General features: G+C 36.6%; 1 protein-coding gene across 1 annotated transcript in view; it reads left to right on the top strand.

Annotated features, from left to right (window-relative positions):
- ADCY7 (adenylate cyclase 7) overlaps positions 1-18842 on the top strand; it is a 55898-nt gene that overhangs the window by 18207 nt on the left and 18849 nt on the right. Inside the window, exons 3-10 of the mRNA XM_030457687.1 lie at positions 7661-8233; positions 9246-9446; positions 11451-11615; positions 12439-12588; positions 14742-14890; positions 15203-15314; positions 17805-17932; positions 18189-18347. Of these exons, the coding sequence (XP_030313547.1) occupies positions 8063-8233; positions 9246-9446; positions 11451-11615; positions 12439-12588; positions 14742-14890; positions 15203-15314; positions 17805-17932; positions 18189-18347 (1235 nt within the window). The 5' untranslated portion in view covers positions 7661-8062. The remainder of the gene's footprint in view (positions 1-7660; positions 8234-9245; positions 9447-11450; positions 11616-12438; positions 12589-14741; positions 14891-15202; positions 15315-17804; positions 17933-18188; positions 18348-18842) is intronic.

Genomic DNA, 18842 nt, shown 5'->3' with positions numbered 1-18842 from the left:
TTCCATTGTCCATCCCTTGGCCTGAGGATTATTTCCACAGCGAGATTGTTATGGGTCTGATTGCTTTGAGACAGTTCTGATCTGAGGAATGATACAGATGATGCTGTTGAGTAAGCATAAATTCAGATAGAAACAACCATTTTGGCCTTTGGCAGCAGACAAATTATTTTATTTCTATATTATGCATTACTCTTGCATTTTGATTATAAAGTTTGGCAAAATCACTTGGAAAAAATCCTGATTCTGTAATAGAACTCTGTACTGATAACAATACAGTAGGAATATTGTGCTGATTTATGCTGTGAGGTATCTTAAAGGTTCATCACCTGCTATGCAGTGACACATCTTCAGTGTACATGTCAGCATTAGTTCACCTAAAAAATTACAGACTGGGAGAAGAAAAAGTGGAAGAAATCAAGGTTGTTTTTTAATTTCAATGCATTTGTTAAATTTCAACTGCACTTACGTGTTTCTACTGAACCTAAATAATAGGGGATTTCTTTTCTTGCTCAGGACAGGCTTTATCTTCTTCCCTCCCATAGCATGGCCCTTGTCCCTTGCCATATTATGATTGCACCTGTTCTGTGTAAATACACTATTTACCCTAGAGGTGGGAAAGATGCATTTCTGTGTTGAACTGTAACACTCCCCCTAAATAACTAAGTGAGACAAGGAAAAAATAAGAGTAAAGTGTGCTGCCCATTACACTTCTGTTCATAGTGGTTTTGTTTGACTTCTTCTTTTTCTTTTTTTAACATCTGTTGGTGTATCTGGCCATAGTGAGAAAGGTTATGTCTGGCTCTGTCACATCAGCAGTCTATGCTTCTTGATTGCTTTAGTGAGACAGAAAAATTGAGGCATATTTAAAACAGTGCTATACAAATAGGAGCCATTTTATCCCAGATGTAATTAAGTAATTATACTGAGCTTAGGAAGTTTGTCAGCCTGAGAACTTTTGTTTAGCATATACTTATAATTCTGTGTCCTAAATGATAATGTCTGAACAAAAAACTTGACAGTTTAAACATATCTTTCTTGCAATTATTTTTTAATTTGTTGCTAGTTTCAGTATAGGCTGAGTATTATCTAGTATAATATATATATTTCCTTAAAAAAAAAAAAATTAAAAAAATTGAAAGTACCAGGGGTATTCTAGTAGAAATTATTGAGGCTTACATACACACTCCTTTCTTATTCCTGCCTTAGTTTAAAACTCTATTTTGCCCCATACAGTTCAAGTTAAATCTTGTGTGTGTTAGAGTATTTTTTTCCTGCAGTTTATACGGTTTAATATTGTGGGTTTTATTTGTAGAAATAACTGCACAAGCATTCTTCTTTTGAAATATTTAAGCTGAAATTACAAAATGAAAAGTAATCCTGACTTCTGAGGCTCCTGTGTTCAAATGCATCAATTTTAAATAGGTCATTGTAAACATGGTGTAGGTGGAATGCTGACTTTTGTAGTGGTAAGTTCAATTTTCAACCACATAAAACCATAAAATCTATCTGTAAGATGTGACAGTCTGGGAATCATGGAATAATCACACACCTTGGACTCTGAAAAATGCAAAGCAGAGGTGAATTCCTTTCTGGTGTGGTGTGTCTTTTTACAACCTGAAATTTGCTGCTTACGAAAACCAGTATTATAACAGGACTTTTTCCACTGCCAAGCCATACTCAGCAGTTAATTTTAAGTCTTAATAGATGTGTTGGTTGAACCATCACATGTTTGCACAATGAGCTACTTCAGAACAGTAGAAATCCTCTCATGTAATTCAATTGCACCAAGCTAATTAAATGGATTCTTCTTTATTTTTTACTAACTTAGCTTGTGAGCTAGTCTTAAATTACAAATCTTTAGTTTCCTGAGCCATCGTCAGTCACTATGTCTCTGATCCTACCTGAATCAGTAGAATAGAGCTTTATTTTTATGATTAAGGTCTTTCTTCAAAGCACATCTTGTAATAATAGTGATATTTTAAAAAAAGCAACCAGTGCCCCCACTCTAGAAGTCAGTATCTTGATGTTCTTGTTCTTAGGCAGTGGGTCCATGAGAAGTGGTGACTCAGTTTAACAACCCACTCTTGCCCTTTTTTTACTACTTTTGGTTTGCTTTTCCTTTCCAAACACTGGGTCAGCTCCAGAGCTCATCTGTACCTCTGCTAGCTGTCAGACTCACCCACGTTCACAGAGAAGTCACCTGCTAAAAATAGCTTCCTGTTGTTGTTGTACCTGGTGAACAGGCTCTGAGGAGAGCCTGGTGGGTGCAGGTTCTCAGGCAGGCAGGTGGCACAGGACAGGGTTCCAGGTAGGTGGATCCATCTTCCCTTGGGAGCCAACTGTTGGGCTCAGGCGTTTGTGAAAACACAGCCTCTGTTACTTCACATCGTCTGTTTCTACTAGTCACTGAAAAACTCTTTTCAAGTTATACAACTTGTTAGCCCTGTTTTAAAGGTTATTGTGAAACAAATGGCATGAGAAGAAGCAATCTACTCAAATAAGAATGTGAATTTTAAAAGTTCAGTTTCAACACTTTCTTTGCTGTGGCTCAGTGTTCAAGGGTCACAGCCAAGGTGATGTAGGGTTGTATTTATCCTCATTGTTCTGACACATGGGGAGATTTCTTCTGCCTTCTGATTGTTTTCCAGAAGATGAGGGTGTTTTGGGTTATTATATTGTCTTTTTTTTTTTTTTTTTTTTTTTTTAATGTAAATACAATTTTGAGTGATGTGTTGAAGTGGCTGTGGTCCTTTTTGTAAGAATAGAAAGTAAACCTAAATAAAATTTTTCTTTATTGTAGAAGGAGCTCTTCAGAAATTAAATGTAATGAAGGAAGTTGAAATCCCACCTATAAACCTTCAAAGTGTAAAAAACGTTTTATTTTTATAAAGAAACTTACCTACACAAGTAATATTTAATATTATTGCTAGCAGTAAGGCATTTGAAATGCATTTGTTTTCCATTTTATGTTTTTGGATGAGTAGAAACAGATAAGGTGACAAGAGGCTAGTATTTGAATGCATATTCTGAAAGGAAGATGGGTTGTCTTTTAACATGAGTGGTATTTCCTGTGGTGACTGCTATGAAGTACATTTGGGTGGCTAACATTAATTTCCTGAATTAGTTATGGAGTCCACTAGACTGGAGATTATTTTTGCCTGAGATTCAAAGTTCATCTACTAATCTCCTTCAATTATTCTACTGTATGTTTATAGATTCCTGATTCACTTTTAATATCTGCTAATGGGTAATTATGGTCAGCAGTCATTCTCGTCATGGAAATTGCTAAAGTAATTTCAGAAACAATATTGTCATTTGTGTGAAACAAAAGGTGGAATGGAAATCAAAACTATACCCTCTGCTTTTGTGCAGCAGTTACTGAGAGGAATAAGGCAGTGTATATAATAGCATCACTTGATTATTGCTTTGAGGGTTTGTTTTAGTATTTCATGGTGAGACTGCTTTTTAGGAAAGAGACAGGTTAAGATGACCAAGACCTGAGCCTGTGGCAAGTGAACAGCTAAGTGAAAAAATAGTTTTAAAATAGTCCAGGAGGTTACAGTAGATGGGTTTGTGAATACATGAGTAGTTTTGAAACAGAGAACAGCAGAACCACAGCATACTCAGACCCCATTTAGAAAGCATTAACTTGATGGGTAGCTGTTGAGAATTCCTCTAAGAGAGGATGTGATCGCTGCCCATCTGTGCCTTCTGGTGCATCAGTGAGAGAAGGGTGCAGGTGTAGCAGATTCACTGCAACCCAACCCATCACCTGCAAACTGTTCATGCTCTGCCAATAGAGAAAAAAAAGGAGGACTGTCCCAAGAACTTTTTTGTTATCAGTCTGATTTTTGTATCAAGTATCACAACCCTTTCAGTTGTGACACTTTGCAGGGGGAAGAATGTTTGTGCCACAGTCCAAGAGAGTAATGACTGTGCTGAGGGGCTTTCTGCTCTGCTCTAGATGCCTTCAGTGTCCTCCCTTTTCTCCCATCTGCCTTCACATTGCTCCCTGCAGCCAATTACTGGTAAGGAAGATGTTGAAGTTACTCCAGGGATCAACACCCTTGATCTGATGTGTGTAAAAAAAGAAAAAATAGAATATAAAAGGACCCTGTCCAATGTGTCTGAAATAAACACAGATGTTGTGAGGAGAAAATTGATAAGCTCCTGCTCTGCTTACTTGAGCTCTTGACTGAAAGGGTGACCAAGAGATAACTGGGGTAGTTGTGGAGAGAAAAGCTGCCAAGCAGACAGTGAGGACTTTCTGGAGGTGGGGCACTTGTCCAGACAGCAGGGAAGTAAATGAAATAAAGAGCTGCTGAATAGTGATCACTAACTACTGCTGGCTGAAATTGCTGAGGCCCAGGGGCAGAACCTTTAGTTTTTACCAGGATAAAGACTTAGGCCAAATTTTTAATCTCAATATATTTTGACTTGTTAGTGTAGCCCATGCTATTGTGTTTCACTTAGGGTTTTTTTTAAAGCACTTTGTCTGTATAGGCTCTGTAGTACACTCATGTCTATTCTGCAGCTGTTGAGTCCAGTCCAGTTCCTAAGAGAAAGTTGTGTATTGGCACAAAGCACTGTGAAGAGTTTTTATCTAGCCGAGGAGAACAAAGGAGCTTCTGTACAAACCAGGTAGCTTAATTAAGTGTTTGCTTTCATATTTTTGGTAACAAAATCCTATGGCTTTGTCAGTAGGACCATGGTGCACAGTGCTCATGTGATCCATAAATACATCTAAATAGAAGTGTGTTAAATTTATGGGTGATGCCATCCACAATGTAGAATATTTTTCTGTCTCTCAAGTCTGCCTTCTATATTTTCAGAAGGTTGCTGGAAAAAACTCAGAGAAAGGGGGAAGTGCACAAAAATTGCACTTTCAGCTAACTGTATCAAAGTTCTTTAAAGGAAGATTCTCTTGTATGCAAATGGAAAGAGGTAATGCCAGTAATGGTGTGAAAAAAAGTTGCAATACAGTTTCTGTGCTAATATAAAATGTGTGGTTTTGTTTCTTATCATAAGAGGATGAATGGCATGTCAGTACTCTTATCCCATGTAAAAATGTATTTACTCAAGTAATGCACAACTGCATGTTTCTCAGAAAGCTAATTTTGCATGTTGCAAGTAATTTGTAATTTATAAAATCTTTAACTTGTACTGAAGGAGCATAAGTTGCTCTGTGGTACCTTTTAAAAAAAGGTGTGGTAATTACAGTGGGATATGGGGTACAAACTGCAAACTGAAATTGATTCAGAGTTGAATTATGCATCTCAAAGGTGCATTTATGCTGTGAAGATCAGCAGAGGAAGAATCAAATCAATAAGGTAGCAATCCTTTTTTTTTTAAATTAAATGGATTCACCATTGGAGAGACTTCTCTCTTCAATTTGGTATCCTGTAAAACTCTTAAGTAATTTTCAGAAATAGTTCCAAGCTGACATATTTTTCATCTTTTGTCCATTAGATAACTGAAACACAGCCACACAGTATACTTCTGTGGAATAGAGATTGTGCTGGTGTTGGTTTTTCATTGACATAGTCTGAAGAATAAATTACAGAAAGCAAAACATGAAGTAATTTTTCATGGATTTCAATATTAAGAAGCCCGAGACAGGATTCCTTGTCTCTCATAATTGTGAATGTATTTTTATTACTGCTTAGCAATCAATAGGTTTTTTTAGAAAACAGATTTGGTTCTGCTAACTGGAAAAATAAGGCCGTCTCTCAAAATAATTATTATCATAAAAATTATCCTCAAAATAACATTTCTGCAAGTATAAGAATTTCTTCATTATTTTTATTCTGCAAATGCACTTCTAGAGGGAACTGGACAGCAAACCTGTATATATGCTCTTATGTATAGCTGATCACATCAGGAAGAGTGTTTCTGGACCCCCCATCCTCATGGCAAAGGAATTATTCAGACTGTTTAGTGAATTGTCTTCCCCTCTGGAGCATCACAGTTGTAACCTTCCCACTGTCTATAGCAATCTGTCTTTACCCTCTGCACACCTTCTCCTCTTCAGAGAAAAATTGGCTTACACTCAGTGAAGTAATTCTGCAGTCACCTGAATGACTTGTAAAATGCATTAGGGCATCATTTAAATGTTTCAGTTTCTTCTTGGCATCTCCTTTACTTTAAGCGTGTGTGATTTTTAAGATGTATTCATGCACCTTGGCACAAGAATTATTATGCAGATGAGTGTACTCTGCTATGAGGACCAGAAGAATTGTTTTCAGGTAGAAAGTGGAGGCCTATTATTATGAAGAAAAGTTTGGTAATAATCAGTACAGATGCGATATTAAGCGTATCATTAATTGTACAAAGGAAAGATGTATTGAAAGATATCTTAAATTTTATTTCAGTTTTTAATGTGTATATAAGTTTATAATGGGTGTTACTGAATAAAAGTGATGCAGTATGGTCTTTTCTCCTTTTTGTGATTAAACACAGGTTTTTTGTGATTAATCCAAACTTCTGGTATACTCTGGACAAGAAGCTGTAGTTAGTTATTTTGGGCAAAAGACGACTTTTTTTTTTGCCCAGTCTCAGTATTGATATATATGGTTTTGCCTGCTTAGTCGTTACCAGCTGGGTAGTACGCTAGTGCTTGGCTCTATTTACAGAGGCAAAATCACTCAGTGTGGTTTCTGAAACTTTTCCCTCAGCACCACTTCTGGTTGTAGTGTGAATGCCATCTAAACACGTGTGGTTGAACATTTTGCCATTTGAGAGTAACTGGCTGGGATTTGGCTTTTCTACAGGTCTTTTAGCAAGTTATTTCTCCCCAGAGCAATGGCCTTGGGCACCATGGTGACGGCAGTCGGATGGCAAAGAAGCTGTTGTCCTGTTATCAAGTTTTAATAAGACTTCTTCTGAAATCCTGTTTTTCATGCTTCCCTCTGTGCCATCCCCCTGCTTTTTTGTTTTAAATCTCTTGGCATTGAGTGAGCTATATTCATTAATCTATTTGAAAAACGTTGGTCATTAGTAATCAACAATACAATTCATTTCTTTATGTTCATTGTTAACAGAATAAAACCTATTGCCTTGGAAACACTATTAATAATAGTTGAAAGAAATATATACAACCAGATGTTAAGTACCTTTTTATTAAAAAAAAAGTTCAAGGGATTTTGTCTTGGACAGATACATTATTTTCTCATTTTCTACGCCTGTTAATTGATATGTGAAAGGAATAAAAAAAAGGATTACTTAAAAATTAAAGTGCATGTTTTAAAAAAAGAATACAAACAATATGCATTATAATTAAACATTTTATATATAGATACACACATTGGCATGCACACCACTTCCTAACAGGTTTTAGTGTTCGGTTTCACAACATGTTCATGGAAATGATGTCATTTACTCAAAAAGAAACAAAATAAATTGTGCCTTTTCCATATGAAACTGTTCCAGTTGCTAGAGAAAGGAGCAGTGGTGTGTGAAGAGCAGCCATTGGCAAGTGCTGCCCCAGCCCTGCCCCTGCTTTGCAAGGCTGAGGGGCTCTCACCCTAGCAGCAAGGAGGAAGCTTTTGCTCACTGGACAGAGCATGCAGATAGAAAGTTTAAGGAATTTCTTTTTTCCCTGTGGGGAATGCTGTGTAACCTTAACAGAATACACGAAATGAATAATACTTTCTCTCTGCAGAGTAGTTCATCCCAGGAAGTGAGCATCAAACTTATGAAAAGGAGTTCCAGACTTGCAAGATAATAATTAAAGCAAGCAAACAAACAAAAAACAAACAAACAAAAAAACAACCCACACCAAAAAATCCTCTCTGCACAACATAAATTGATCTAGAGATTCACGAATAGAGCTGATGATGAACTGCTCCTGATTTTGGGGAAGCTAACTCTGCTTTTGGTTGCATTGGAAATCTGAAGTTAATGCTGATGAGAAGTAAAATCAGAGAACGTGGATTACTTGGTGTGCCAAAAGATCACAGAGGCAGCAGTGAAAAGACAAAACTTTGCTTTGAAGCAGTACCTTCAGCTGTGTCTCACTGTGTGCACTGGGAACTGAGAGAAATAGCAGGCAGCTAAGGAGAAAATGCCAGCTAAAGGTAAATACTTCTTCAACGAAAATGAGGACTGCAGGATATCAGACCCACTCTATGAGAAGTATCACTATACAAGCCAGCAGCATCCACTGCTACTACTACTCCTCTTCATTGCAATCATCTTCTGGACTACTCTAATTATAATCTATTTTGTCACTGCTGTGAGTATACCTTTTTCTTTGTGTTCAATGTTTTCAAAGATCATGAGGAATCACCTTGACAGCAGATGAAAGGTGTATGACTAAAGAACTGTTTGAGCTACATAGTATCAAAGTTGCAATGTTGAAAGAATCAAGTAATTGTGTGTAAAGCTGTGTATGGTTTTAAAAGCCACAGGAAAGAGAGGGAACAGAGTTTTCAGGTGCATGCACAGTTCCTGTAAGGATTTGGTCTCTCCATCCTATATGTTATGAACAAATCATATGCTAAATAGTAGCCACAATAGTAACTAAGTACGAAAGCAGCCAACGAAAGAGCAAGAAGAGAAGTTAAAATGTCTGGCATTTTCTTTATAGAGTCATCTAGGAAATGCAAAATAATAGTGATTAATTGGTTATGAATTCCTGAGATATTTTTAAGCTGTTTTACATATTCACTCCTATATATAGATGTATTTATTTTGGTGTGTGTACTAAAAATACAATAGCAATCTCCTAGTTCAATGGGTGATCTGTTGAACCAATATTTAGCAAACAGCAGGATCCTATAGACACAGGAAAGATGCAGCTTAAAGAATTTTTTGTTATGTAGCATAATATGAATTTCTATAAATAAAGTAGGTGTTCTTCAAGCCAGTTGGCATCTGGTAAAAGGGCAGTTGATTTACAGATAAAGTTGTAGAAGGTAATAAGGAAGCTGTTATAATCCCTTATTGCCTTCTAACTGTTTTTCAACTATAATATAGTTAGCTTAAAAGACAAAGCCAGAAACACTATTTGGATAATAATAATAATGGTGGAACTGAGGCAGACTGGGTATCTCTAACAGTATTTATTATCTCTATATGTGTGAATATCACAAAGTGTTAATGATGCCACAGCTAGACTACATAGGAAGGCAGATTAGCATATTTTAAAGCTGTCTAAGCTATTTCCAGGGCAGTATATATGCATTTTTCATTTTTTCTAAACAGGACATTTAAGCCAATGATAACACCTGGTTTTGCTTTTGCAGGATGCACCTTATCATCTTGCCTTCATTACTGCAGTATGTGCTGCTCTTGTCATATCTGCAGTCATGTACTTACTTTTATGTATTGAATCCCTGTTTCGGAGATGGCTGACATTATTTGGAGTTATGATTTGGATTTGCTTCCTAATTGTGGGATATGTATCTCTTTTTGGAAAAGAAAATGATTACCAACTGTGGGAACAAGTATGTATATCTTGTTTATTCAGGTACTTACACAGAACTGGTAGTTGGTATTTATGAATGTGTTTGTGGGCTTTATTTATTTCTAAATTAAATAGCTACATAATATTTTTTTCTTGAGATTTAAGTTCACTTTCCTAAATTGGTTTTATTGCTTAATTTTAGTCAGTTTTAGTTTGTATTCTTTATTATAGTGAAAATACAGTTCAACTGGGAAAACTGGATGAGTGCATAAATCTATGTGGGAGTTGCATCTTTAAATTGTAATTTAATTGTATTTTGGTTTAAGATTTTTTCTAAATCTTAATTACTATGAATTCATCTTGAAAAATTTTCATTAGTAGCACTGGATTTGTTAATTTATATGGGTCAGAGTGGTGTTCAAGAAACACATAAGGGACTCTAGAGCTGGGTGTGCCCTAGGGAGCATGTTTTCAAATCAGTGGGAGAGGTGAAGTGAACAATAAGAATTAATGACACATCCTGGCATAGCTGGGTGGGGCTAAAGTTCATTGCTCAGTATCTCTGATGAGAAGACGGGCGATTTCATTATGCCAAAAATATCATAATCTGTAGGAAACTCCTCCTAAGCTCTCATAATGTAAGCAGAAGAGTTTTTAATGAAATAAAAATGACTTTTTATCTTGTTTTACTGACTCTTCCCCTTCCCCTCTTTATTTCAAATAAAGAAAGATATAAATTATCAGTTAACCCAAATCTGATTTGTATTATGGCTGGGATCCAGCAGTGTGTATTTACAGTTGCTATTCAGTATTCTTTATTCAAGGAAGCAGCTAATACCTTAGGAAAAAAAACAAAATTTACTATTCTTAACTAGAAGTACAAACATGTAACAAAGCAAGATTTTGTTTTGCCACTTTCAGTGCTGCAAGCCAATGCCTCATGGTGTTGTCATAATAGTAATTCATTAATGTTGATTTAAAGCCTAAAATACAAGTAGACTCTAGAATAAAAAGTAGAAGTAAATTGATTCATTTCAGACTTCTCTCTCGAATTTCTTTATCATTAATTGAAGCTACTGTTTAAATGCAGGTATTAACTTCACTTTCCCATGCTTATAAAATTTGTACACAGCATTTGGAACATTATGTGAAAGGGGTTTTACATATGGCAGAAAAATATTTTTAGCCCAGCTAAAATGGTAAAGATGAATATGAAAAAAAATTTTTTTTTAAAGAAAACTTTCACATCTCTGTATGTTTGTTTATTGTTTTCCCAACCAACCTATCTATTCTGGCAACACATTTAAGTGCAGCCTGGGCACTGAGGCTTCTTTGAAGGAAGTTCATGTCTAGAATGGCACAAGTTGAGTTGCAGTGATTAGATAGACTTCAGCCAGGAAAACTGCAGTAGTTTGCTCTGATCAGGGTTGTTAGTTTCCATGTAGCTAAACACTATAGCAAATATATGAATATTAATATAAGTTTTGTAGTCCTTGTATTCCCTGGCAGTTGGGTGGACCATTGCATATTTTGTAAAATCTGTGCAGCTAAACATGTAGGTAGTAGCAAAAATCATTATTCTCTTGTGCCAGTACCAGGAAATATTGGTTGGATTTCTGTTGTTTATCAAATATGGAGTAAACTTAGACATATGATCAGGTGATATTAAAATTAGAATAATAACTTGGAGAAGGTGAGAAATGGGATTTTGTTCAATACTGCTACCCTTGCTACATGCTGTTCCTGGTACATGATGTGCAAAGTGCATCTTCAGCTGTAAGAGATAAATTAAGGATGAAGGTTAAGGATAACTGAAAAATTAAGTCATATATTAAACTGTCATCTATGAACCTAAAGCTGCTAACTCCCTCAAAGCTCTTAGGAGTACTACTTTCCTTATATTTTAAATTGTGCTTTTGAAATATCCATATTTAATTTTGCAGCTTGAAAATGAGTAAAAAATCTGTTACTTTCCTCATTGTCCCATAGTGGGTTTTGGCAGGCACATCTAACTGTGATTCTTTTTTTTCTTTTCTTTCCAAAGGTGCCATTCTTTCTATTCATAATCTTCACAGTTTATACCATGCTACCCTTTGGGATGAAAGGTGCTGTCATAATTAGTATTCTTTCAGCTCTCTCTCATATTATTATTCTAAGTGTCATGGTAAGCATGACTTCTCGGAAAAATAAGGAATCCATTCTTTTTGAGGTAAGGAAAGACCAGTTGGTTAAATAATTAACTTCCCTAGTCATACTTCCATTTAATATGTGCATAACAATCCTGTTTTAGATAAGTTCAAAACTTTCATATGGGTGTTCCAAATTAATGGATTTAGTATTTGAGCCAAATATGTTGTGCATGCGTTGTATAAAATCACAGCTTTTTTAGTCTATAATACCTTTTGGTTTTCTGACCTAAGGGGAAGAAGCAGAATTATTATTTTAGTTGTTTTAAGCTAAGTCAAAATCTAACAAGCTTTGTCACAATTGTTCTTCACAATCTTGGGTGTTTCAGATAGGTCCTGTTTAACTTCATCTACGGTGCCCACAGGGTGGATCAAAAGGACTGTTGCTGCCCTGGGGAGTCAGCAGGGCCTGGGAGTGCTACTGGGTGCTTTCAGGGCTCCCAACACTTATTAATAGGGTGTGTTCAAATAGCACCCCAGCTCTTTTGATGAGATGTGTGTCAGACTTCACACAGCGTGCTGATACATGACTTTGTAGAATGGGCTCTTCCTAAATCAAACACTGGAACCTGCAAATAAATGTAAAACAATATAGCAGGATTTTCTGTTTCATTATACTCCTGTATGTTTGGGCAGGAATGACTGACTGAAAGTTAGCTTGTAGTTCCCAGGTACATCCTGGTGATGTAGTGTGTGGTGACCCTGTCACACACTGACTTAGAGTGTGATAGGGTAAGATAAAAACTGAACATGTCCTTGGATTGATTGTTTTTAAGGAGTAGTACATTTTATAGTGAAGCATCAATGACTGTTCTGCAGTAGATAAATGTTTTTCTTCTTGTGCAGCTGCTGGCCAATGGTGTGGTTTTTCTTTGTGGTAACTTGATGGGTGCATTTCACAAACGCCAAATGCAGGTGGCTTCCTGGGATTTGTATAGATACACATTAAAGTGCATTCAGGTCCGAATGAAATTGAAGATTGAGAAGAGGCAACAAGTGAGTAAACTAATTCATGTTATGAATTGCTTGTTTTAATTTCTAAAGTCTGTAGTATTTTATAAGGTTAGTGACTAATGCATGCTGAAAAGCTTGATCCAATCTTTGTTATGCCCACCTAGTGTCAAATATAAGAATTGTGCCAATTGTAACAAAAGAAGGAAGTTAAAGGGAGGAAGCTGTTCTCTTATGCCTTTTCCACATGAAAATCACAGTATTCATAACAAAAATTTAATTGCCATTTATTTACTTACTTTTTTCCTGGTATAAAATGTTATTTGCCTATGGTAGCTTAAAAGAACATACCCTTAGTGCCCTGAACATTCTTGTAAGGTAGTTTCAGCAGTTAGTTTCATGCTTCCCTTGGTCACCTGTTTGTCCTTTTTTTTTTTTTTTAAATTCTAAAGTTTTATTTGTTCTTGTATTTTCTTTTCTCACAAACAGCCTTTCTTTTGCTAGGAGGAGAAAACTGGAGACTAATGGAGAAAAAAAAATTGAGTATGACATTGTTTATTTCCATAAGCTCCAGTGGTATTTAAAGAATAACCAAGGAATGTGAATTTCTTACTGAGGAAGAATTGAAAAGAATTATCAAAGCTGAAATTTTCCTCTTTCATCCTGGGATAAGTAGGGTTAAGAACAACAGTTTGAGGAGGCTGATCTGTACTGAGCTCTCTGCCCACCAGTTATTAGATAAGAGGAAGGGGCTGAGAAGTGACTGACTTGGTGGAACTGAAAAGAAGAAAATGCCACACTGCTAGTGCAATCTGTCCTCTGATGCTTATCTTTTGAAATGAGATGACAGATCTGTTTGAAAGTCCTGGCAGAATTTTCCTATTTCCTCACACAATAGCCAGGAAAGTATCCAATCAGCACAGTCAGTGTGCTCTCATTCTTTGGGTGATGAAGTAACTTGCATGTTTGGGGCTTTTGTGTGGTATTTTTTCTTGTTGTTGTTTTGGTTTTTGTTTTTTTTTTATTTGATGCTTGCTTGTTTGAAGTCTAGATATGTTTAAGTCTGAACAGGTCTCTGTTGCAATCTGTCACACAATTTTGAGACTCCTTTTTTCCACCCACTTTTTCTCTCTGAAGATGATGTGAGAAATGCAGTTCAAGGGTTCATCACTTCCTGGAAAACCGTGCCATGTGTCAGCCTCCATGCACTGCTGTCTATACCTAGTGTAGTCCAGTACTTGATGCTCAAGCACTCCCTCTTCCCACTCTAATGCCAAGGCATTTCTTTTTGGTGGCAGGCACTGTCAAAGTAACTCAGCAGCTTACTGCCATCTATATACTGCTGGATGGGATATTCAGGATAAAAGATTTCAGGGCCAAAGATTTGCTCCAAAGGGGCAGCATTTTACTCAGTTACACAATGTGTTGACCCTGCTGGCAATGTCATCTGAGAAAGTTCTTGCTTGTAGCTGCTCTGTGCAACATTTCCCCTTCTGTGGTGACCCTGTCTCAGGGATGGTAGAGCCCTTCCTGGGTTTAAGGGCTCTCTTTTTGTCTTCCTCTTTTGCCTAGCAGTTTAGCAGGGTCTGCTTTAAAGTATGGGCTTTTGAATCAAATGCACTGAATAATCAAAAAATGTAACTGTTTTTTCATGAGTTTGTATTCTCATTCAATTCAAAATACTTGATTTTAGTGGCATCAGTTCCTGGTTCATTTAAGCTATGGCAGCATCTTGTCTACAGTTTTATATCTATTGATGCTTTTGCAGCATTTGAAAATTTGTAAGAGCTTTTACTATGACAGAGATTCTTCCTTGTAGAATATTGGCTTTTACCCCAGTCTTTGTAAGATGATGCTAACATAAGACAGAGATGGGTAGAAAAAAATGGTTTTGTTCATCCAGAAGTTGTAGTACTGAATTCTGAATTTTTGTATGTTTCATGTTTACAGAGAGATGTGACATCCAGGTCACAAGAAACAAAAGCAAAATTATGCAACACCCTTACCTAGCTGTAAAAACTGTGATTTTGAGAACAAAATCGTACAAGATTTTTCTGGAAAACCTGACATGCATTACTCAAAAGCTGTTTGAATTTGCATTTTACTTTTTTAATTCCTTCTTGCAGCCACTAAAATGCTGACTTCAAATTTACTGTGTTAAGACTTCTAAGTATTAATTTTTTTGCATCTCTTTTTAGGAAAATTTGCTTTTATCCATACTGCCAGCTCATATCTCTATGGAGATGAAGCTGGCAATCATAGAGCGACTAAAGGAGACTAATGATAATAGGCAAATGCATGACAACAACTTCCACAGTCTGTATGTAAAAAGACACCAAAATGTTAGGTAAGTGGAAACTCTAGATGTAATTACATTAATCTGTTGGTTCTTATCAGTGTGTACAGTCTAGTGAAGCTACAATCTGGAGGCAGACTTTCAGGCTGAACTGAGCTTCTTTCCTGTTGTGGGAAGATAATGCATCCTGAACTGATGTGCTGTCTTCTAAATCAGTTGAGATACATAAAGCCTTTTTTCTGGAGTTGTTTTACAAAAAAGAGTGATGCTTTCTATTATGCATTTCAATAGTTAAGCTGACTGTGGATGAGACATATTTTCATGTTTCAATTAAGCTGTTTTTTTCCTTTTGTTCTTGTCTAGCATTCTTTATGCAGACATTGTAGGATTTACTCGCCTTGCCAGTGACTGCTCTCCTAAGGAACTTGTGGTGATGCTGAATGAACTTTTTGGAAAGTTTGATCAGATTGCAAAGGTAGGTGTTGCAGTTGTTGTGCAGTGGCTATCAAGGCCACCACTGGAAAAACAAGAAGTCTTTTCCTCAAGACAGAAGGCAGGTGGTGTTAGTGCTCCTGAAGTCAGTAAAGGAAGACTGCTTTGGCCTTAAAGCTAACTAGCAAAACCACATGAAAACAAAATTTAAAACAAAAATAGAAAATATAGAAAGTTGTTACTATAATTCCAGTTCTTCAATCTGGAGGCTTATCTGTATTGTTCAGGGAATTGTCTGATGGCAACAAATGATTGCAACAGAGCTGTAAGAGGCATTGTATACAAACTATTGAGGAGCTTCTCTGTGTTCATTTAGGATTGTTTGTTGGACAAGTCCCAGGCTCACAGTGAAATTCATGAATTCAGTTACATTGCATCAGATGAAGGAGCTCTCTTAGCTCAGGAGTAATAACTAGTAATGGATCCTTACAGAAAGGTCTAAAAATGTGTAGCAGATTTAATGGTCCCTATTAAGATATACCCTCACTACAGACCCTTCATGCTGGCAATAGTTCCTAAAACTAGCAAGTGCTTCTTGAGGTTAATTTCTTTGCAGCTGTAATCACAAACTGACTATTTGAGTTTTCAGATTGTATCATACACGTTTACTCTCTGAGATGATTTCTTGGATATGTATTCTTGGTTATATTAATATCAATTGATTTATCTCTTAGTATTATAAGGTAAATACAGCTTTAGGAAAACACTGCCTTTCATATGTGAAAGAAAAAAAAATACCAACCAAAGTTCTGGTTCTTGAAATTTAGAACTGGTAAAGTGTAAGTCAAGACCAGTAACTACCTATCAAAACTTTCCATGATTTAAAGATGTTGATTTGATTTTATAATTCAGTATGTTTGGATATATTGAATGCAAATGAGAAAATTCATGGACCTGGTTTGTGAAATTTTAAAAATTCTTCAGAAAAACTGGGAAATACTCTATTAATATAGAAAAGGAGTGAAATTACTTTTAATTAAATCTTAGTGGATGTCATTGAATAAATTCTTAAATGTATCCCTGATTAAACCCAACTAAATCCTACTTAACCTTTTTGACTAAATGACATTGCTAATCTTTGAATTGATATGAATTTCAAACCACAAGTACTGGAAAATAAGAGAGTCATACTGAATGTATTGTAATTGTAATTGTGTTGTTGCAAAGCAGCCATTAAGAACACATAGTTTAAGTAATGTCATCTTAGTTGCCACAAACTTTTTATGCCATGGTAGAAGCTGAGGTTAAAGACCTTTGTGGTTTTTTGAAACTGTTTCTCAGTTCAAAAAAATAGCAAAAAATCCAGATTTTGAGTGATATGTTTTAGTTTCTAACTCTTGTTTGCAAACTGCATGGTTTGAAGTGTCCTGATTTAGTGATTCAAGGTCTTTCACAACTCTGTGGTTGAGGCCATAAGAGGAGTTCTTGCTTTTTGTGTTAATTTTTTTCTGCTGGGGAGTATTCTCAGTCAGCTTTTCCATGATGCAAAAATGTTTTAAGCTCCAATTTACCTAATAAAAATCAGTGACTAACCTGACCACTGAGCTGGATACTGAAGTCTAGGAGCTCTTGCCTGGGGACATATTCCTCTGTTGATCTCTGAAATGGAAGCACAGGGCTGCCTATGGTCTCTTTTGCTGCAATGGTCAGAAATAATAGGATGGCTTGAGATGATGGAGAATGGTGGATGTTCTCTTAGAGCTTTGATAGATGAGGGAGAACAGCTTACTTTGGTAAATTGTCACTGATCTGGGCTGGTTGTAAACTGTGGTATTTTGGAGCTGGGCTGTTCCCACAGCAAGGAGGGTTGGGCAGCTGAAGGTTTTAGCTGGGCCAAATGGAGCCATCTCTACTCATCAGTCAAACACTATACAGCCTCACAGAATTAGCCCTGTCTTGCTTAAAATTCCTCAGTAATGTTTTAAAAAAATACACTATAAGGAGCAATATGCTCTGCCCATTTCATTTCTATAGCCAGTAATGGACATCGGTTGCAGACTTAAAGTTTTCTCCTGCCATTGTAGTATTGCAGGGTTTTTTTTTGGTAATAGTAGTAGTGTGAGTGAGTAGTAGTAATAGTAGTAGTGTGAGTAGTTTGCTGTAGTGTGAGATGGCTTCTGTCATATTTGAAACACAATAAACCACAGCATCTGAATTCCTAACTTAATTCCTAACTTCTCCTAAATTCTCTATAGGTTTATGACACTGCACAATGTTACTTGTGAGGGTGCTATTCAAAAATTGAACAAGCTGCCTATAATTCAAGTGTTAATAAAAATTAAGATGAAAAGATAAATCAAGTGAGGACCATCCAGGCATTTGGATGTGGGGAAGGAAAAGTAAGCTTTGCTTCAAAAAGGATTGAATGAAGCCTGACTTTCTCATGATGCTATAGACAAGCCCTGGTTTTGGTGCCATCAGTTGCATTACTTTACTTGCAGCTCACTTTTTCCTGTTTGCCATAATTTCACAGGAGAATGAATGCATGAGAATAAAAATCCTGGGAGACTGTTACTACTGTGTCTCGGGCCTACCTGTATCCTTACCAGTTCATGCCAGGAACTGTGTTAAGATGGGACTTGATATGTGTGAAGCAATAAAGTAAGTATAGCACAGAACACTTTTTAATGAATCAGGGCTTTGAAGGTATTGAATAAAGTCATTCTTAGTCTTCTTGTCAACACTGAAAGGGTGTTTATTATCTGTAGCTAATCTGTAGCTGGGTAGCTATGCATTAGGTCATAAGTTTGGCTCTTTGCACTAATTGTATAATGAGACTAAACCTTAATGGATCTTTAGGAGGAGGACAGAAAATCAGAAGGGTAATTTATGCTCTAATAACCTCCTATCTCCACAGGCAGGTGAGAGAAGCCACAGGAGTGGATATCAACATGAGGGTTGGCATTCATTCTGGGAACGTGCTGTGCGGTGTGATCGGCCTCCGGAAGTGGCAGTATGACGTCTGGTCCCATGACGTGTCCCTGGCCAACCGGATGGAGTCTGCGGGAGTACCTGGGTGAGGGGCTTCCCTGGCACTGCTGAGTCACTCTGTCCTCGTGCTTTTCTTAGTCCTGATTTATGAGCCTGGAATCTGTAACTGTGCCATGACACACAACTTTATTGTGGGATGGTGAAAATAGGACAACTGTGTACCTACCAGAGCTATGAAATGTTTATTTTCTGTTTTCCATGAATTATAAAATTCTTTTCTTAGGCAAGTGACTGCTGCTTGACCTTCCCTTCATTAGAGAAGCTTGTGCATCTTCAGCAGTGCATCATGTGCATCAGTTTAGTTAAAGAACAGATGTGCTCCTGATGTTGACAAGGCAAAGCTGCATATTTACCTTCTCATTTTGTTACATATTGATCAGTCCCATTTGATTTATTTATTTATATTTATATTATCTCTATATTCACCAGCTCCCAAGACAACACAGCTCAGAATTTAAGATGCAGTCTGATGAGGAGGATCTAAGTGCAGAGAGTTTAGAACTGTTGGTTGTGACATATT

Source organism: Calypte anna, chromosome 11, assembly GCF_003957555.1.
Source record: "Calypte anna isolate BGI_N300 chromosome 11, bCalAnn1_v1.p, whole genome shotgun sequence".
NCBI lineage: Eukaryota > Metazoa > Chordata > Aves > Apodiformes > Trochilidae > Calypte > Calypte anna.
The sequence above is the reverse complement of the archived record's forward strand: the minus strand, read 5'-3'. Positions and strand labels throughout refer to the sequence as shown.